The sequence below is a fragment of the Erithacus rubecula genome, assembly GCF_903797595.1.
Source record: "Erithacus rubecula genome assembly, chromosome: 10".
In the NCBI taxonomy this organism is placed as follows: domain Eukaryota; kingdom Metazoa; phylum Chordata; class Aves; order Passeriformes; family Muscicapidae; genus Erithacus; species Erithacus rubecula.
This window is the reverse complement of record NC_136662.1, coordinates 26,782,367-26,803,164: the sequence shown is the minus strand read 5'-3', so window position 1 is coordinate 26,803,164 and position 20,798 is coordinate 26,782,367. Positions and strand designations below refer to the sequence as shown.

The 20,798-nt window shown below is 54.5% G+C and overlaps 1 protein-coding gene across 2 annotated transcripts in view; it reads right to left on the bottom strand.

Annotated features, from left to right (window-relative positions):
- Nucleotides 1–18,356, bottom strand: part of LMX1A (LIM homeobox transcription factor 1 alpha) — a 41,730-nt gene extending 23,374 nt beyond the window's left edge. The window contains exons 1-4 of one of the 2 annotated variants that reach the window (XM_079313396.1): nt 18,314–18,356; nt 17,087–17,281; nt 16,662–16,789; nt 15,882–16,068 (exon numbers count right to left, since the gene is read on the bottom strand). In XM_079313396.1, coding sequence (XP_079169522.1) covers nt 15,882–16,068; nt 16,662–16,737 — 263 coding nt within the window. In that variant the 5' untranslated portion in view covers nt 16,738–16,789; nt 17,087–17,281; nt 18,314–18,356. Of the gene's footprint in view, nt 1–15,881; nt 16,069–16,661; nt 16,790–17,086; nt 17,282–17,586; nt 17,905–18,313 lie in introns of those variants that run through there. The other variant, XM_079313395.1, reaches the window with a different exon arrangement.
- Nucleotides 18,357–20,798: the final 2,442 nt, after the last annotated feature.

Below are 20,798 nucleotides of genomic sequence, written 5' to 3'. Positions count from 1 at the left end.
TAAGGACACGTGGGGGCCTCCTCTCACCACACTGCTCTGATGATCTCAAGGCCCTCGATGGGGAATCTTGCCCAGTTTCTGCAAACTATGATCTAACCTAATTCCCTCCATCCCATTACTTCAGGATTTACAACACACAACCTCCCTTGAAATGGTTTCTGGTAAATTCTTTGAAAGCTCTTCTGGTCCTCACATCATCATCAGGGTCAGCCAGGCATTAATGGCAAAGCATTTACGCGCCAGGTAACTCGTTCCCCAGCAAGAGACTTTGCTTATGCTTTTTAAATTCAGGAAGCAATTAATAGTTGCCACAAAAGCAACCAGTGCTTGTCTTGGGTGAGGGCCATAAAGGCCTGACTTGTCCTGGGGAATTCTGATGCCTCCATCTCAGCAGGCACCTTCCCCCAGCGTGGTGGTTGCAAAGGGAAATCCTTAACCATCAGGTGGATACCTGATGCTGGGAAATCTTCATGCTCCCTCTCACCTGAAAAGCTGTGACTCCTGAGCCAGCTGGAGGTGACCATTTCAGGGAACAGCACTGCCAGCATCCAAGTCAAATAAACACAAGACCTTAGCATCTTCTGGCTTTTTTCCTCTCTAGGCAAGGTCTTCAATGAACTCCCTGACTTTGGGACGTGCAGCTTCAAAAGCCAAAAGGTCACAGATAATGCTATGGATGAAGCCAGAATCCCAGCAGAATTCACAGACCTGATAGAAAGGTGGAAAACTTTGGTCCCTGGAGTTCAGCATCCTCTGCTCATACTCTGCTCATCCAGTCCCTGGAGTCAGAAAAAGTCTATTCACACCAAAAAAGGCTGCTCCCCAGAGCCCAGCATTCTCTGATCACACTGAAAACACAGTCCCTAAAGCTCAGCACCTTCCACCTACACCAAAAACTCTGCTCCCCAGATACCTGCAGGCTCCACTCACACACAAAAAACCCCCAAACTCTGCTCCCCAGATTCCAGCATGTTCCACTGACACCAAAAAAAAAAACCACCTCTCGAGCTCAGCATCCTCCACTCATGCTGAACAACTGCAACACCCGGAAAGCAGAGCAGAGGAATCCACACCACAGTGCTTCCTCCCTCCTGGCCAGCACAGATGTCTCTCAGGAGAGAGGATCCACTCGCTGCCTCCCACTAAAAACATCAGCGGCTGTGGAGATCCCCAGGTTTTAGGAGACATCCCTTTCCATGCTGGCCCCCTCACAGCCATCAGAAAACAATGATTTCCAGGCTCACCCCTCTGCACTAGACTTCAACCAGCTGCAGACAGGCCCGTGCATATCCTCTTCCTAATCCTTCATGCACAATCCCTAGACAGTCCCTGGCTTTTATTATTTTCTGGCAGGAGAGAGCACCACGTTAACCCCCGTGTGCAGGCTGCAGCCTGAGCATCTCTCAGCACATCCCAGCTTGGGTCCAAATTATAAATGAAACGTTTGTGTAACAAGAGAACTGGTGAGGGCCAATTGCCCATTAATATTTGAAACCTTTAATTCTTATTTAACGGCCTTCTAATTCCTTGATACAATGATGGGCCTAAAACATTTATTTATTGATAAAGACCATGGGAGGCTCTTCCCATTGGGATGGATGTGCTTTCCTGTGGGGGGTTGGAAGCCATGGCACAGAGCAGGCAGCAGCATCACTGGTTATTCATCATGGCACAGACACTGCACTCCTCACCTCTGCCAGACCCTTCTCTACTCAGCAGCTCCCTCTGCTTCAGGGATACAAGATAAATTCCTTACTGGGACATGTTTTAAGCAAAGAGAATGAGGGAATATTGCCTGTAAGCATCCTGTCCTTGGTAGGATGCTGGAAAACCCTGAGGGAAGGGAGCTGCACTGCCCAAGCTCTGGTTGAGGGCAGTGGTTTGCAGGTGTGGAGACAGAGTGTTGGGAGCAGGGTTTGCATCCCAGGAGCACATCCTGCAGGGACACATCCTGAGATCTGGGCTGCAGCCTCTCTAAATGGGAGAAAACAGCCTGAGCTCCCAAGGTGCTGGAGGCTTTGCCTCCAGAGAGCAGAGCCTGGTGAGAGGCACATAAGCCAGGAAGGGCTGCAGCCTCACCAGATGGGGTAAACAGCCTCCAGCTCCAAGCCTGAGCTCCTGAGGGGACAGAGGCTGTGCCCCAGCAGGGAGCAGAGCCCGGGAGAGGCACAGAAGGCAGAAGGGCTGCAGGCAGGAGCTGCCCCTGTGGCCCCAAGCTCAGCTCTGACCTTGAAGCGCAGGGCAGGCGGCATCGTATGACCCGTTACAAAACACGGCGGGCTCTGCTCAGAGGTTACACACTGCAGGACAAATTTAACACCCCAGAGCATTCCCAATCCCACTGCAAGAATTCCTGGCAGGGGCTCAGTAATCGCCCACTACTGTAAGTGGCCAAGTGCCACCACATTGGTTTGGCTCCAGGCACACAAGGAGGAACTTGTTCCTTTCTTCTGGAGGATGCTTCAGCTGATGGAGGACACCAGGCAAGATGATGAAACCCCCAGGGGCCATGAACCAGAGAGCAAAGGGAATGGGGAAAAGATGCTGCTCCCAAATGCTTTCATTTGTTCGACAAAGGGCTGCAATTAAAAACTTGCACTGAAGCCAGCCTGACTGTGCAGCTCTCTCCATGAAGTGACCCTTGGAGTGAATGATGAGAGCATCACCACTCAGAAGAACAAGCAGATGGAATGAAGGCACCCCCAAAGGATGCCCAGTCCACAGAGTCCAGGGGGCTTGGTGGCCCAGCCATGAGGAAGAAAGGTTCTCCCAGAGGTGGGAGAAGAGTGGATTTTTGGAGATAGGAGCGGGTGAATGCTGCCCCAAAGCAGCAGAGCTGGGGAAGGTGCAGGCCGGGCAGGCTGAGAGAGCCTCTCCCAGCAGCAGATCTGGTCCCTCCTCCTCCTCTCCTTCCCTTTCCTCTCCCCTGGCCCCGCATTTCTGGAGCAGGCAGAGTCAGCTCTGCCGATGCTGCTGAAGGGCCCCGAGCCAGCCCCGGCTGTAACCTCAGGATAAAAACATCAGCTCGAAACACAGCAACGGCAAAAACAGACAGGCAGCCACGTGTGAGCACACGAGGGCTCCTTCACCAGCACAGCTCCCCCTCCAGCACTGAGGCTTGCACTAATGAGCAATCTGGACTCTTGATTCCAGGGGAAGAGGGGTTGGTGTTTCCTTCCAGCCCCTGGGAACACAAAACCAGGACCTGCTGCTCCTCTCCAGCCCACCTCTGTCCTGGCCAGGTGCTGCTGGTGAGGAAGGTGAGGATGCTCAGGCTGGGTGCCCCCAGCACCTGATGTTGAGAAAAGCCCAAGTTGGGAGCACCAGCGTGGAGGCGATGGAGAAGTGACAAGACAAGAGAAAATGTCGTCGGGCCAGAGGCTATTTTTATCTGCAAGGACCAACACTTAATACTCTCCTATCTCCCACAAAATGTCACTTGAGCTCCAGCAGAAAGTTTACACCACTTGCAGACAAGGGTTGAAACCTGAGCATGTAATCCCTGCTCCAGTCAAAAGTTTCAGTGGGATTCACAGCGTCTGGACAGGGGAAGCTGAGGAAAAAAACCAAAACTCTTCCCCCCCGAGAAACGATGGCTGAGGCAGCAGAGAGACAGGACAGGCACCAGGTATTCCCCTGCAGAGTGTCCTGCCATATCTGCAGGGCACAAGGCACTCTGTGAGCCCTGAAGTGACCTTGTGGCCTCCTCACTAGCTCAGCCAGGATTTAAATACCCTAAAAGGGTCTTCAGCAGAAGGGGCAACAGGGAAAGCAAGTCATTCACCACTCCACTCTCCAAACACCACAGCCCCAAGGGAGATGAAGGGCTGGGAGGAGTGGGGTGAGTCAGGCAGAGCCCACAGGGGGGGGGTTTTGCAAAGGGTCCTCATCAAGGTATCACCCATCTTGGCAATTCCCCACTCTGCACCAAGCATCTCTAATTGTTTCAAACACTCCCCCCTCTCCACTCCCACCTCCTTCCCTCTCACCCTCGAGGCCAGACCCTGATGTGCCTGGGATGCAAGGAAAGGAGGCTTCCCTCACTTAATAAAGCCAAGGTAGAGCAATGCTGTTATTAACAGCAGCCTGCCCACGGCTGGAATATTGCAGCAGCAATCCCAGGGGAGCACCCCAGCACTGCCCTGACAGCAGATGCAATAAGGCAGCCCCAGCACTGCCCTGGGATATTGCAGGGAGTGTGAACACCAGTGGATTCTTCCAGATCCCCCCATGCATCACAAGCAGAGTATTAGGGATGAATGGATTCCTGGTCAGGCATGGAATAGCTGAGATTTGGGACAGCACCCTCCAGAGGGCTCTTCTGAGAGGGGCAAAAGAGCAGGCCTAAAAAGAGCTCCAGGCATGGTAAAACATGGTGCAGCACAGAGGTGCTCAGAAAATGAGGGTACCATGCTTAGGGCTTCTGTGGAAACTCACAGGAGGTGAATTTTTCCAGGGATAAAAGGCACAAGCCCATGTGAGTCTTGGAACTGCCCCCAGCTGCCCCCAGGAGGTTTGTTTTTTTTTCACACCAGGCTGTTTTTTAAATTAAAAAGACTGGGCAAAGTATTCAGGATGGAGGTACAGGCAAGGAGAGGAGCCAGCAGAGGATAGGGCTGGGTGAACCCTGCTGGGCTCTGCAGGCCCTGGAAATGCTGCAGGATGCTGAGGAAAGAGGGATGGCCATGACTTCCCAGAGGGACACATAGCACCTTGGAGGGCTCAAATAATAGACATTGACAAGGAAAACCCACTCCACTAGCCCCAAAAATCTTCTCCAACAGCAAGGAGCGGGGTAAAAAACCCTGAGGAGTAGACTGGAGAGGCAAAACTCGCATTCCTGAGATGGCCAAGAAGTGATCACATCTATCTCCCTCCATCTCCAATTCCTAAGATCCATTTCTGAAGCATCACCAGCCAAGAAACTCGGGTTGATTGGACGTGGTTAAAGCGAAAAAAAGCACGCAGAAAACCTTAAAGCTGAAACTTAAATGGTCTCCACAAACATCTTGCATATTTTCAAGGACACTAAGGAAATTCACATTTTTCCCCCCCATATTTTAGACTTAAAAAAACGCCTCAAGGGTAAAAGTTATTTAGAACTACTTAGGAAATACAAAGGATAAAAAAGCCTGTAATTATTTCTCTGCCAAGGGCTTGTCAGTTTGAAAATCCCCGCTCTTGAACCACTAATCCTCATGGAAAAAAAAATGCAGCTTCGGCAATATGCATCGTTGGTCGACTTTTGCTGCACTTTTCTGGTGTGAGGGAACTAAAGGGAAAGGTGTCGATTTGGGCATCATTTCATCAGCACCTTTCACCCACAATGTGCCTGACACATGTCCTTGGCTGATGGAGGAGACCTGCAAAGCATCACCCCAAAATGAAGCTGCTCTGCCTGAGAATTGGGCTCTGCAGGCAGCAGGCCGGGGAGGGGAGGATCACGGCTGATGCTTGGAGACAGAAGTGCCAAAACAGGCAAAAATAAATCAGTTCAAGGTGGGGGTATACTGACTTGAAAAGCCAAGGATTCAGGGAGTTCCTGGGATGTTTTGTTATGCGGTTGGAAATAGCATAAAGACATTATTGGCAGGGAAACTGCACTTCCTCTGGAGGGTGGGGATGGGCCATCCCAGCAGAGCTGGGATTTGGGCCTCTGGTTTAGCAGCCAAATTCATCACTCCACGTCCTCCTGCCAGGATAAGGATGGATGGCATCACCTCTGAACCTGGCTGGCCACAGAGACACACAACAGCGCCGTGGAACTTGTTGTGTCCCACACCCTGGTATCCCAAAGACCCTCCCCAGCCTGGAGCATCTCCCACAGGAGCTGGGTGAGCCACCCAGGTCCTGCTGCATGCCAGCACCACCTGGGTTTGGGGCTGCACAGGGCACTTGGTACAGCAGGAGGCAGAAAAATTTTGTCCCTAGAAGAACAGGAGTCAGATTCTGAAAGGAGACAACACCCAAAATCCTCCATCTTGTCCCATACCTATTACTATATACTAAAAATCTCAAATTTAAAACCCTTCACCATGTGAAATCACACATTTCTATTTTAACTCCACACCCATGACTTTAACTCCATCACTCAAATTTGGAAGCTTTCTCTGAGGCCTTAGGTCAAAAGCAGTGTTCTCCTGGGGGTCAGTGCCAGAAAGCACAGAAAGCTCAAACATTCCAGGTTTCTGGGATCCAACAGTCATGGGCAGCTTTCCCACTGCCAAAGATAAACATCTCACCCAGAGCTACATCCACCACACAGTGCCCTTCGCCCATCTTCACCCATCTCTGATCTCTTCTTTCATTACTCTCTCCTAATCCATCTCCGTAACAGCTCCTCCCATCAACGTGGGGTTTAAAGTCCTTGAGGTAATGCATGCAGGAAGCCTCTCCTCCTTTCTGGTTATCCCTCCTTCCCAGACCCAGAGGTGAAACAAGCTCACACTCAAGAGCCCCACCTCCAAGACTTTAAGTTTCATTAATATTTTATGCCAGTCCACTGAGGTTGCTCTCTCAGCCTCTCATAATTACGGGTGCAGAGGGAAGGAGCAGCATCCACCTGAGCAGGCAGCAAGGAGTTTCAGGCACTTAATGATTTCCTAACCAAGCTCCCACATCCAAAGCACCCTTTAAAAGGATCTGCTCAATACCACTCCTGCTAGCTGCTGGCCAGAGGAGATGCCAAGGCATCAATAATTCAGGATTTCAGCCCCCCATCACCAACCCAGCACAGGTGAGACTCCAGACACAAAAGCCTGAGCCATTCCACCACTCCAGAGTCCACAAACACCCAAGCCAAGAGGATGGCTGGGTTCAAGGATGCTGTTCAGGTGAGCAACATCTTGCTCTCCCTGCAGCCAAAACATGGAGTACAGCATTTCCATGGGGCAATTCAGACCTTGGCTTGGCTGAACCCTGTGTGAGCCTCTTCCTCCCCTTCAGCCCTTGCAGGAACCTACAGAAAGTGACTGGTAAGGGGAAAGGAGGCTGTCATCCCCTCCTCAGCACCCAGCACAGGGCTGGGGTCCTACACACCTGACAACACAGTACAGCTGACATTCCCTCCTCTCCTGCTGACTCTCCAAGATCAGAAATGGAAAAGATGCCCAGAAAAGGTGCCCCAGAAGCATGTCAGAGGGCTCAACACAGAAATCATCAGGCGAAAGTTTTGAGGTTGTTCCTGAAAATCCCACCTCAACTAGCAGCACCCATTAATTTATTAATCTCAAAAATCCCTGTGAAGGTCACTGCAAACATGTGACATTGCCTTCCTCCCACCTAGGTAAATCACTGCAGGGGTTAATAACCCTTTTCATAGCCAAGATGCAGTTTTTCAGAATTAAAGGCTTAGCAGGGCCAGCGAATTCCAAGCAGAAATTCTGCCAATAAAAGCATCCCTATGATTTTACTATGGCAGTGTTTAGAGGCAAGAAATAACAACACTGACTCTTTCAAACAAAAACAGCTGCTGCAGCTGAAAACTTCCTTCAGGTCCCTTAACCTGTTTTTCTCTCCTTTCCAAATTTTTCGAGCCAGAAGCTTCCCAGTAGCAAAGAGAAAATTCCCACCTTCCTCTTCCTGCTCAGCCACCTTGGGCGATGCTATGCGGCTAAAAATCAACTTACAGCATGGCCCCACTGGCCCCAGGCAGGAAGGAAGGAATCCTTGGATACACAGGCTCCAGGTCCAGGCAAGGATCTCCGAAGCACAGCATCAGAGGAGAGGATGCACCTCCCAAAGAGATGAATTGCATCCAAACAATGGATTCTCCAGGAATCGCCCTCGCCTCTTATGCTTTTAAGACCCCACTTTGCTCCCTTACAGGGCAGGGAACCTTGCCCAGAGGGATTTCAGGGGCTCCCCACCCCACTGAGATGGTGGTTGTCATTCCAGAGGAACAGGGGAGGGGGATTTTGCACTGTGGCAGCGGGGGCGGGGGACAATGGGGCGAGGAGCGATGGTCCCGTGAAAAGGGATTTGTTCCGCTGTCAAGGATGCCCTTAGGAAATGAAGCCACGAGGGAAGGAGAGGGGAAGGGAGCAGAGAGAGACAATGTAGGGACAGCAGTGACAGGGAGACAGCTGGGGAGGATCAGTGCTGAGCCCTGACTGCTGAGCCATGGGCTCGCAAAGCACAAGGACTGGCCGAGGGAGAGTCCTCCAGCATCCTCTGCCCTTCCAGGCTTCACCCTGAGGAAGAGCAGAACCTAAGATAAATCTTCAGGAAACTTAAGGAAATTTAGTTCATTACTAGAGTGCTTCTCCTGACTGTAAATTAAAATAGGTCCTGTGCAGTGACCCCAAGATTAGCCCAGCTGGTCAGAACACGGTGCCAATAACACCAAGGTTGTGGGTTTGACCTGTACATGGACTGTTCACCTGAATTGGACTTGATGATACTTCTGGGTCCCTCCCAGACAATCCTGTGAAATATTAGCATCCTGTCTCCATGCAGGGAGAACCACTTATCTGCAGCCATGGAGCCAGAGGGACCCTCGGACATCGCTGCCTGCTGGGATGTGCTGGGATACAGAGGAGAGAGGCTCTTAGCCTGATCCTTCTACCAATCTGTACCTTAATCGTGCCAATTTGTGCCTGGGAGGAGCTGCAACACAAACTCTAGCTCGCCTTTGGTCAAAAGTAACCCAAGGTGGAAAACACAAAGGCAAGTGTGACATAAAAATCAGGCAGCACTGGAGAGACACAGAAGATTGATATCCAGCATTCAAACTCACCCAGCAAGATGCTGTAAGCACTTATGATGATGAAAGAAGAATGTTTAAGCTAGATTTGTATTTCCAGCTCCATTTCATAAGTGACAGAGCCAACTCTCAGCTCTTTCTTTTTCATGCAACCACAGTCCAGGCACTAGTGCAGAAAACCTGACCCCAAAAAACAGAATCACTGAAAATAGGTAGATGCATGCAAGTACAGTACAACACGAGAAAATAAATTATTTGCACTGGACATGACATGAATTCACCCCTGTACTCAGAAACTCACACGTCAGACTCCTGAAAGCTCCAATTTTAGTGGGAGAAACTCCCATTTTCAGCTGGCCAGACAACATAATGTGCAACACCTGAAGGATCCCTGCCGAGCTGAAGAAAGTGGTCTTTGTTAGTAAGGCCTCATAAAAATCCCAGATAAGCAAGAAGACAGAGCCACCAGACAGAAAACTCCCCAAATAAAGGGAACTGGGTGCCACCAGCCCAACAGTGTACCCTGCACAGCACAGCTCAGCTCACCCCACGCCTTTTGCAAAAGCTCTGGCATCTGGCAGTCCGTAAATATTTGAGGTGGGAAGCCAGGAATTACAGAACTCCTCTCCTGGGCAACCAAGGTTTGACCATCTTTAAAAAAAAAAAAAAACCCACAACCCTACAAAAACAAACAGCAAACCTCAAACAGAGCTGCAATGAGATGCCTGCTGGTTTCACAGAGACATGTAAGAAAACACGGGTGCATCCTTTGCCCCTGAGGGCCAACAGCCCCAGGAGAAGATAACCACAGACCAGCTGGATTCTTTCTGCCAGGAAGCAGGATTCCATCCAGGATGAAAGTATTCAGGAGCAAAACTATGGGTTGTCACAGGGTTTGCCATGACAGAGAGCGTCGCTAGCCCCCCTCACCTCTCCTCTTGTAAAATTTCAGACAAATATACAGAAATTCAAATTTCTCATGAAAACACAATTATACTAAAAAAAAAAAAAAAAAAAAAAAAAAAAAAAAAAAAAAAAAAATTCAGCTGGGTTGACCCCAGTTTTTTCCCTAGTAAAATCCAAGTATTTTCTCCCTGCTTTAAATATCTTCCTCATTCCTGCTATGGAGGAGGTCCTTGATTGAATTGAAGGTAAAGGCACAGTCCTCCAGCCCACGCCCCATCCCTGCTTCGTGTTTGCATCTGCAGAGGGCACGAGGCAGAGACAAGAGAGCACAAAGAGACAAAGAACATCTTGAGAAGAAAAATACCCGGGACAATTCTCATTCCCACCTCCCTCCACCTTGGCTGCAGCCTCCTCTTCCTCAGACATGCTACAACACCGAGGCTGAGTACTCCCTTGGCTGCACATCATGAGGTTCACCAGAAGTGGGGAACTGTGAATCCAAATCCAAACTGCTGGGTTTTCCTCCTTCTCAGCCAGAAGCAGGACCTGCACCCCTGTGAGCAGGAGATCAGCCCCAGACCCCAAATTCCCTTTTCTCCTGTTCTAAGGCAGTGGAGGCTTTGGGGTCCATCTGTGCCACATCCTGGGGTGAGCACGCAGCATCAGAATCAGAAACTGCTGTGGGTTTGGGCATGTTGCTACCAATGGGGATGGGGACAGCCAGCACAGATCAGTCTCCCAGTAGCACAGGCAGCCACCAGCAAATCCTGGGCAGCCGCCAGCACAGCTCACACCCAGCACCACCATCCGCTCCCAAATCAGCTGGATGTGGCCAGCCATCAGCTTCAGAGCCTGCTGGAAGGCTCCCTGAGGAAGCACTGAGCAAGAAACCCAACTGGGGGCTCCCTGAAATCCCCAGCTCAGCAAATCCCTCCCTGCGCCGGCGGCCGCGAGCAGGTGAAGAACCGGCCAGGCGAGGGCTGGCGAGCTGGGGCAGGAGAGGACCCCAGCTGTCTCTCCAGCTGGTGGAGACAAAATTCTCATCAAAATGAAACAAACCCCTCTTTCTTCCCTGGTCGGTTTCCTTTTGGTGACTTTGTCACCGCTGCAAAAACCCGAAGCAATTCCCACGGCTTTAAGAGCCCCATCGGGGGCTGATCAGGGAGCACCAGCTCAAAGAGTGGGGGAAAAATGGTTAAAAAAAATCATAGTACATCCAAAATAAGGAGGAGTCCCAAGGATGCTGATGGTACCTGCAGTCTCCAGGATCCCACTGCCAATGGGGTGACCCCAAAGCCACCCCTGTTCCCACCACGAAGGGAGAGGTGACAAGTCTGTTCGACCACCTCGCTCCCAATCTGCCAAACCTCACTCACTCCCAGGCCCTTCTATGCAACGTTAATTGTAAGACAAAACTAATTAAGGGCTGAAAAAAGAGGCAAGATGCCAAATCTCTCCTTTGCTCCCTTTGGAAAGGGGGAGGCCCACGAGTGAGAGCACAGGGCTTGGTGGAGATGGAGGCAAGGCCCATTTTGCTTGCCTGGCATTTCCAGCACGGATCCCACAGTGGCCTCTGCAACGTCCCTCTTGCTGCATCCCGCTGCTTCCCTGCCTTCCCAGCCCCTGTCAGCACAGAAAGTTGACTTAATAACAAGGAAACCAAAAGAGGCGTGCCTTGTCCCAGCCCAGCAGTACCAACCATGGCATCCCTGGTGAGGATGAGGCCAAATTTGGCTGCCCCATAGCCACACTCCTCCCAGTCCACAGGGAGACAGCACTATTCCTCCAGGAGCTGTGGGTGAGGACAGAGAGATGAGGTGCTAGGTGGGGATGGAGAGCAGATGGGAAGCACTAGAGGGAAATACTGACACATGGGAAAAGAGAGACACCCAAGAGGAATGTTGTGCCACGGAGCTGGTGTATGCTCTGCTACCCCATCCAGACCAGCCTGACTGCTCCCAGCTGGAGAAACCCAAGTCAGCACCATCCTCTCCACAGGATGTCCTAGAAGAAGGGAAACAGGCCTCCAGAGAACATGCTGCACTGCACCTGGGCTGACCTGTGGCTCTCTGTGGCTCACAGTTCTTTCTCACCAGCCACAAAAAGCACAGAAAATCTCACTTCTCCAAGCGAGAGAAGGCAAACCACCAAGACAAACCCCGCAGAACTGCAGCTGGTGGGACCAGGCCGTGCTGAAGTGTCCAGCACCACCTCCATTCCATCCAGCTGGGATTACTCCCCTCACAGCCCTTTTGGGCCGGGGAAGCAGTGCCAGACCTCGCAGCTAATTGCGCAATTACATCCATTACCCACGTTAGGCAGGATAAACATCCACCATGCTCCAAAACCTCTTCCCCCTCTCTCCTCTACAGCAGCAGCTGCCAGAGGAGCCTCCAGCGGGCGAGAGGAGCCTATGCTGAGCCCATAGATCCATCATGGCCTGCAGGACCTTGCTGCTGAGGACTCAGGCTCGTCCCCCGTGCGAAGACGCCGGGAGTGATTTTAAAACCCAACACGAGTCCTTCTGCACGTGCTCTCTCCTGAGTGCACGCCAGCAGGGTGGAAGGGTTTTTATTTCCTCCCTTTGCAACCGGACACAGTATCCCATTTTAACCCACAAAGGAGGTGGAAGCACCCGCACAAGCCCGTGACTCGGGCACACGGGATTCTGGAGGCAGAGCCCCGAGGAAGCTGGCACGAGCACAGAGCCATCAAGCCGTGCGAAGACAGGGCGAGCGCCACACAACTGCCTGCCTCGGCCGGGGAGCCCGGCGCAGCGCTGGCGGCTCGGGGGCTGCAGCCGCCCCTGCGCTGCCGGCGCCCACATGCCAGGCCTGCTCCGAGATGTGCTGGCCATCTGCTCCTGCCAGCCGGGGCTGGGGCCGGGGCTCTGCGCCGTGGCTGGGGACGTGCCAAGCCGTCCCGCCGTCGCCACGCTCCCCAGCTGCGCCCCCCGTCATGACCACACCGCTGTCAGCGCTGCCGGCCCCCAGAACCTGCAGTGGGGAGCTTCCCGTGCCTCCCCACATCCCTGGCTCTGCCTGGCCCGTGCAAAAACATCACTAGGCAAGATTCCTGTCCTCGTGCAGATTTTAAGGCTCCAGAGCAGCTCTACTCTTCCCATTGCTTCCAGCACTCCTCCCTATTTACGGCCAGCTTTGATGCTGCCCCCCCAAATTCACCATCACAAAAACCCATCCCCCTGACCCCCACCACAGGGGCCCCAGAGCCAGGGCATGTCCCCAGGGCCACTTTGTAGTCGGGGAGCCAGCCAGGGCGAAGACTGAACCTTGTCATAGTTGAGACTTATCAGGTTTGGACAAGTGCCGGGGGCTGCCGCGGGATTCGGGATGTTCTGTAACAAACGTCCTCTGCTCCAAATAGATGCCGTCCCAGGGGCACAGGCCTGAGATGTCCCTCCCCAGGAGCCCTCCCTGTCAGTGCTGGGGAAACTGCTCCAAGAGTGACCCCCAGCTCCCCAAGTTCCCAGACAGCATTGCCATCTGAACCGCCCGTGGACCCTGAGCCGTGGCACCCCAAAGAGATGCCGAGACCTGACCTGGCACCCTCAGCCTTTAATCCAGCCCTTTCCAAGTCCTCTCTCAAGTCCTTCCTCTTTGTGAAAGACAAAGAAATGCAAAACATGTGTTTTAACAAATTATTCCTCGATTTCTAGAGTCCAGCGAGTCAGACGCTCGCTCAAATCCATCCGTAACACTTTCCATGGGTGTATTTATAACCGAGGGCATAGCTGCCGTCTCGCGCTCCCTCATTAACCCTCTGCGGCCTTGTCACAAACAGAGCTCAAACACAGAGCGCAGAGATGTGTCGGAAAATTCTGCACCTACTCATCCTTGGGAAAACACCCCAACGCGCACCATCTGGAAGAGAAATCCCTTCTCTGTTTCAAAAATAAAAGCAACACAAACAAACCAAAACTGAACACAACCACAGAACACCGGTGCCATGGCGGGTTGGATCCTGACTGCTTCCCTGACACCCCCAGCATTCCAGAGGCAGACACCCAGCCCTCCCACCCAGAGAGGCCTCCGGAGCCGCTGCCACCGGGAGGATCGGCCGCTTTCCACTGCAAGGAGTGTCAGTCACTTGTGATAATTAACCAGCTCGAGATAATGAGCTCAGCCTGAGAGCGGCGGCGCTTCCTCCGCGCGTTTTGCTCTCAAATCCCTGCTACCGGCACCGCGGCCAAGGCAGGCACGGTGCTCCTGCACCCAGGAAAATGCTCAGTCCAAAGGCAGGATGGGCATTTGGGAACAGAAAGAAGGATTTTTGGTAAATAAAGAGTATCATATAAAGCTCGGCAGAACTCAAAGGAACAGCTCTTCAGGACTCTGCTCTGCATCCTTGCCATCACCAGGTAAGGAGTCACACCATCGGCACAGCCGAGTCCTGCAGGGTGGATGAAAGGAGGAGGAACACAAACCTGCACCCCCGTGCTAGAATAATTACTATCAAATGCAAGGGGACAATGGCAGGATGGCAAGAGGCAGGTAGGGGCAGGAGGGGAAGAGGCCAGCAGTGAGTTAGGGTTAAAACCATCACACCTCGGGATTCCGCCCGTCGCAGAGCCTGAGCTTCCCGGCTCGGGAAAAAGCCACCAACCCAAACACGACCAGGAAATAATCAGGAAAAATGGTGCTACCACTGGACTCGAGGAAAAAATTGTGACATTTTTTTCCTGCAATCATCCTTGTCCATCCCAACAGTGAGATAGATGGGCACAGCAAGAAGCCAACTGCGGCACCGATCTCTTTTGCGGCCAACAGATATCAGAGGAGGGTTTCAGGTTGGAGCCACTTCAGGAGCTCACAAGCTGCAGTCAAGAGTAAAATCCACATGTGCTGCAAGCTGGAAAGGCATTTCTTGGGTGACCATCACCCCAGTTTCCCCTTGATGGTCCAAATAAAAATACCAATAAAGCAGAAAACGAGAATTCAATCATTTTGGAAATATATGGGAACCAGTAGCCAAATTTCTATAGACAAACAAGCAGGGCATCCAATCTCCACAAATTTTTTTTTTTGCCTACAAAAACCCACCCTGTGGTGTAGCACTCTCCTTTCCACTCTCACGGCAGCTAATTCTTCCGCTCTTTCGTAAACATTTGAAAACAAGGTCACGCGCACAAATTCTGCTTTCAATTTGCCTTGTATCCATAGTGATTAAACTCAGACCCACAATATGGGATTTAAAAGAGGAAAAAAAAAAAAGCCAAAAAAACCCGAAAATACCCAAAACCCCAACTTTAAGAAGGCCTGGAGCCGGGCTAGACCTCGGCACGCTCGCGAACTTGCCAGGGATGAGAGCATCAACGATCACTGTTTTCTGCTATAAAAAAGGGAATTAAATTGCAGGGCTTCGACAGCCATGCTATCGCCATAGCAAGGGATCCAGCCCCCCACCTACACCCTCCTCAAGAAACATCCAGCCCAGAGGCAACAAAAATTTAACAGCTCCAAAACTCGGCCAGGCAGCGGGGTCCGGAAAGGACAGCAAGAGCTGGATGAGCCAGGAAAAAACGAAAGCAGCTGCAGGGAAGGAAAGACTCAGCAACCTTCTCCCCATTCCCATTGGAATGGCTTTTCTTTTAAAAAAGAAATATAATTTTCTCATCATCTTTCCCCACAACCCCACACTTCCAAAAGGGAAAGGGTCAGGGCTGGGAGATTTAACACCCAAATTTCTTCACCATCACAGACCCGGATGCAGAAAAAGCCTCTGCATGACAGAAGCTGAATTCACTCTGAATTCAGCAGGGCCTTCCCTGGTTCCTTCTGAGTGCCTCAGTTTCCCCACCAACCAGGGGGGACAGCAATACCATTTCCATGCCTGTGAGGATATTAGGATAATAGCCTCGTCCAGCACCAGGTCAGGGAAGATATAACTTTCCTCCTGCAGATGCTCCATAGGAAAATAAAGCCGGGGGGAAATTGCTTGGCCCCATCCTTATGCAGACCTGGGGTTACCGTGGGTCTCCCAGGCTCCCAACAAAACATCCTCAATTCCCAGGGCACAACCTGAGCACAACGAAACAGCTCTAAAAAGGGAAGAGACAGCCGGGGTGCAACGAGACCGCGGGGCAGAAGCACAACTCGCCGTGCAGCACAGCAAGGGCTGACACCTCCTGGGACACACAGGGCAGCGGGAACGGGGACACCAGCCCCCCACACAAGATTTTGCAGGGCACCGGGGCTTTGTGGGAGGTGAGAGCAGGGCGAGGAGGGCTCTCCGAGGGGCAAGAGACACTTACTTCTCATAGTCCAGTTTGCAGTAGAGCTTCTTGTCGCGGTAGAAGCAGGTGGTCTGCAGGGGCTCCTTGCAGGACGCGCACTGGACGCACTGCTCATGCCAAAGGCTGTCGTTCAGGCGCAGCAAGAACCGGTCCAAAATCACTCGCTGACACCCTTCGCACACCGACTTGGGGGTCGCGGCTCTGCCTGAGGGGAAGGAGCCGGGGGCTGGGGTGGGCGGAGGGAAAAGCGGCCGGGGACACGGGCCGGGAGAGGGACGGACAGACGGACGGACGGACGGAGGGTCCCGCGGTTCTCGCTTCCCCCGGTACAGGCTCGTGGGTCGCGGGGGGACGGGGCTATGCGGGGGGCTGCTGCGGAATCCAGGAGGGCCCTGTGCCTTAGGGCAGCTCCGGGGGTGGCACATTGCCCCCAATTTCGTTCCTCTTGGAAAGGCGGCAGCGGAGCCGCGGCTCAGAGACAGGGCGAGAGTTTGAATCCGATATTAAAACGAAGATAAAAAGAAGAAGTGGATTATTTATTGCTCGATACGAAGGAGAGCCCTTCGTTACAAGGTGGGGTTAGGGGGACACCCAATTTAATGCAATCACGGAACGAAGCGGCAGCAGCGAAGGCGGGCGCCGGGGGCACACCCCGGGCGGAGGCAGCGGCGCGGCGCCGGGCAGGAACGAGCCGGGAAAAGCTGTCCCCGGGCCTCCCGAACCCCCCGTGCCCATCCACCCCGGCCCTGCCCCGCCCTATGGGGTCCCCAGCAGGGCAAGCGAGGTGCCCGGACTTACCCAGCAAGGAGGAGAAGGGGGTCGCGGGGTCCAGGGCGCTCTGCAAACTCTCCTCCATCTTCAGCCCGTCCAGCATGGTGGGGAGCCGGGCCGGGCGAGGGGCCGCGCCGCCCGCCTGCCAACACAGCCTGGACACAGCGCGCTCAGCCCGGCCGCCCCCGGCCGGGGCTTCCCCGCCCGGCTCCCCGCCCGCTCCCGGCGCCGCGCTCCCTCCTCCCTCCCAACGGGAGAACCCCTCGGGCCCCCCGTTCCGGCTGCGCAGCCGCTGCCCCGGCCGGTCTCGCAGCAGCCCCCCAGCCCCCCAGCCCCGACGTGGGAAGGGCACCGGAGCGGGGCTCCCCGTGGCCGCGGACAGGAGGATGCGGGACGGGAAGATGCGGGACGGGAGGATGCGGGGCTGCCGTCGGCGGGGCTCGGCCGCTTACCTGGGGCGGCCCGGGCGGTGCCTCCCTGCGAGGAGCCGGCGGGAGAGACGTCCGCAGCCACCGCTCCTGGGGGGTTTTGCGGCGGCTCCTGCCTCCCCGGCTGTGTCGCACCCCGCGCTCCCCCGCCGCCGGCGCTGCCCGGGCTGCGGAACGAGCCGCGGCTCCCTGGACGGCTCCCGAGAGGAGCGCACCAACCTGCGAGGAAGCGCCCGTCCGACTACTGCCAAGGCACATTTCCTGGAGCTGATACCTCCCTGCCCGACCCCCACCCCCTGCCCTCCCCTCTCCACCCCACTCGAAATAAGTTTCCTCCCCGCTCTCCTGCCTGGCTGCAGGCACCGGCCCCGCCACGCCTCGAGGGGCCGGCGGCCCTTCCCGGCTCCGGGGTGCACGGCTCGGCCTGGCCGCCCCAGCTCCGCTCCGCTCCCTGGCTTTTTCCCCTTCTTTTCTTAGAAAGCTAAAAAGAAGGGAAAAAAAAATGGTAGAGGGTGGTGCCCCACCACAGCGTCTCTCCCAGTAATGAAACCGGCTGGAAAGCAAGTCCCCCTTCCCGGAGAAGCCGCCCAGGCCGGCAGTTTTTGGGGAAAGCCGGTCCCCTGCCCGGGTCCCCGGCGGGGATGCGCTCCCCCGCGCTGCGCATCGCCCCGGGCGCCTCGCTCCCGCTGCTCCGGAGCGTTTAAGGAAAATGAGTGCTGGGAGGAGGAAAACAAAAAAGAAATAACAACAGCAACAACAAAAAAAATCCCAACACCAAAGCCGGAGAGCTGCCCCGGAGGGCTCGTCGCCAGTGATCCCTGGCTCCGAGCGGGCTCGGTCCGCTCCAGGCGCCGGTTCCGCGGGGCCGCAGGGAGGAGACGGCCCCGGGCAAGCGGAGCTCCGTCTCCGCCAAACCGCATCGCTTTCGGGGAGGGGAAACCCGCGGAGGAGCGATCCCGCCCGGCCGGGAAAGATGAAACTTGGAGCCTTCCCGCAGCCGGCGCTTTCCCGTCCTGCCCGGTTCTCCCTTCCCTCCTGCCTGGGAGGTTTCGCTGGTTTTCGGGGAGTTTCCCGGCCCCGCAGGTCGGAGCGGTCGGCAGCGGCGCTGGGGCCGCGTACCTGCCGCTGCCGGAGCAGCCCGGACGGGGATCCGCGGCTTCCCCGGCACGGAGCAGGGCTGGGACCGCGGCTCCGAGCTGCGAGGGACCCGCTATAGGATCGCGGAGGATGGGAGGCTTTTAGGGGCCTCACCTCCTGTGCTCACCGCTGACCTTGGCACCAGGGGCAGATGCGCTCCCAGCCTCTGTGTGGGGCATTCTCGTCACCAAGCGCTCCCCACACCCAGATGACGTGGGTGATGCAGGGACCGAGGTCGTGTCCTCTGGGAATTCGTAGGAAGGAGAGAGACCACAGGTTAGCCCGGGCAGCTCACCGCCCTGCCAAAATCCCACGGGAGAGGGAAACACGACCCTGGGGCAGCCCTAGTGTATCCCAGTACAACTCCACCGGGATTTCGGACATGAAAGCCTTGGCGCTATCAAACGGGGCAGCGTGAAACAGCTCTGACCACTCACATCCAGGTAGGCTGGGCTGCAGCAGGGAGGCACCGGGCTCGGACACCTTTGTCTTTGGCTCTGCCCAAGGTTTCCGAGCAGCTACAGCCAAGTGTCTGAGCAGCCAGAGCCTCTGGGGCCACCTTGCCAAGCCACCAGCCCAGCAAGGACTGCGGTGTGGGGCTCCAAGCACTGCATGCTGCTCTTCCTGCCTCTGCAAACCATCCCAGCTTCCCCACCCTGTCCATCCCACCCACAGAGCTGTGCGGGGCAGGTTTTCCTCACACAGCCAGGGAGTGGCAGCCCCGTGGGGTGGGAATACCATCCACTAGCACTGCTAAAAACCGTGTCCCTGTGCAGGGCACTTGGCTGGCAGACTCAGACCGCCCACCTGATTTGCCTTGCCCTGATGCAGGAGCAGCTGGGAGGGAAGTCATTCCTTCCTGGATGTTGCCACCCCATGGTTTTCCTCCTCCTCTTCTCCATAGGAGGAGGGTCTGGAGACTGTCTCACCTTGTGGCTCTTGTGTACAATTCCCAGCTTGGTTTATGAAGATCAGGTTTGGGGGCTGAGGCAAGTGTGTAACACCAGGTAGGCTGCAGCAGGGTGTTGCTGATCATGGTTTACACATCCACCAGCTCCCACACAGGTCAAAGCTACTGGAGCACACCTGACCTCGTGCAAAAGGTGATTTTACCAGATGAAGCAGTAAAATAAGCAAGAAATACACTCCAAAACCCCTCTCTCCCAAAGCACACCTTCAACACGAGGGGAGGATTTCAGGCAGCTCACTACAGCCTCTGAGGGCCTTTATAAGCTCACTCAGCTGAACTAGGGTCAGAGGCCCACATCATCAGCAGCCAAAGAGAATTAAACCAAAGGAAAAGCAGGTCTTGCCTTTCTCCTTCTAGCTGTAGGGTCTGCAGGCAGCCAGGTGTTGCAGAAAGTGGGCGGTGCTGGAGAACTGCATTAAACAGAAGCTGCCAAGCGAATTAACGAAGCCACAACATTGGCAGAGGGGCTGCACATCTTCCCCAGCCCTCTCCCCGCTGGGGCTGCCCAGCTGTCATGGTTTGTGCAGGTCCCCACTGCTGGAAGGGGATCAGCAGCACTCAGCTCCCAGGTAGCCACAGCCACAGCAACTGCCCTGGCTCCAGACATCCTCCAGCATCACCTTAACTCTGCCCAGCCAAGCAGAGGCAGAAACACTCTGGAGCAGGCAGGGCTGGCTCCAGAGAGACCAAGGAGGAAGATGGCCACGAGCCACCTCCCTTGGGATAGGAGTCACTGGGCCAGCATCATCCAGGTGCCTCAAATGCCCAAAGCCAGCCTGGCACAGAAGAAAAAGCCATGCCCAGCACCAGAGACATCTGTGGACAGCACTCAGCCCTGCAAGGACCACACCTCCCTCTCCTTCTGCCACCCTCAGAGCCCTTCAAAGGCATCAGCAGCCTGGCACAGAGTCAATCCAGAGACCAGCCCACAGGCACCATGCTGTCAGATAGCCCTGTGGTGAAAAAAATCCTCTTTTGCCACTGAAATGCCCCAGACCAAGCCTGTCTCAGGTAGAGTTGGTTGCACAGAGAGTGCAGGAGGAGAGGAGACAGAAATGGAGTGGCAGCCACTGGCCTTGCTTGGGTAGAGGTTGGTCTTTGTCCACTTTGTCTACTCACCTGGGGATTTTTCAGGGCTTCTGATCAGGGCTTCTCTATCATGCTTTCCACCACAATGTATCTTGCCATCACCCCCTGACAGAGGATACACGCACTGCTCCCCATCAGCAGCAGTTCTGGGGAGCCTCCTCTTCTCCCTCCTCCCTGTGCCCTCTGGTGCTCCAGAGGTACCAAGCAAGCACAGCCTCCCCAGCCTCCCAGCTGGCCCTTGATGGGACAGCAGAGAGCTGGGAGGGACACAGAGAGGAGGAGCAGAGGAGTCAGGCAGCAAGGAAAATATCTCAGGGTAGCTCAGGTGAGATGGTGAAGGCAGTCCAGAGCCCAGTCCAGACAAGAGGTCCTTGAGAAAAGGTCAGTGTTGGTGGCACTCAGTTGGATTCCCTCTGTTGGTGTCTGAGGGTCATGTCAGGTCTCCAAGATGTGTCACTGAATCACTCAATCCATCAGGGAACCCACACTCAAACTGAACATAAACCAGCTCAAACTTCCATATTTTTTTTTTTTATTCTC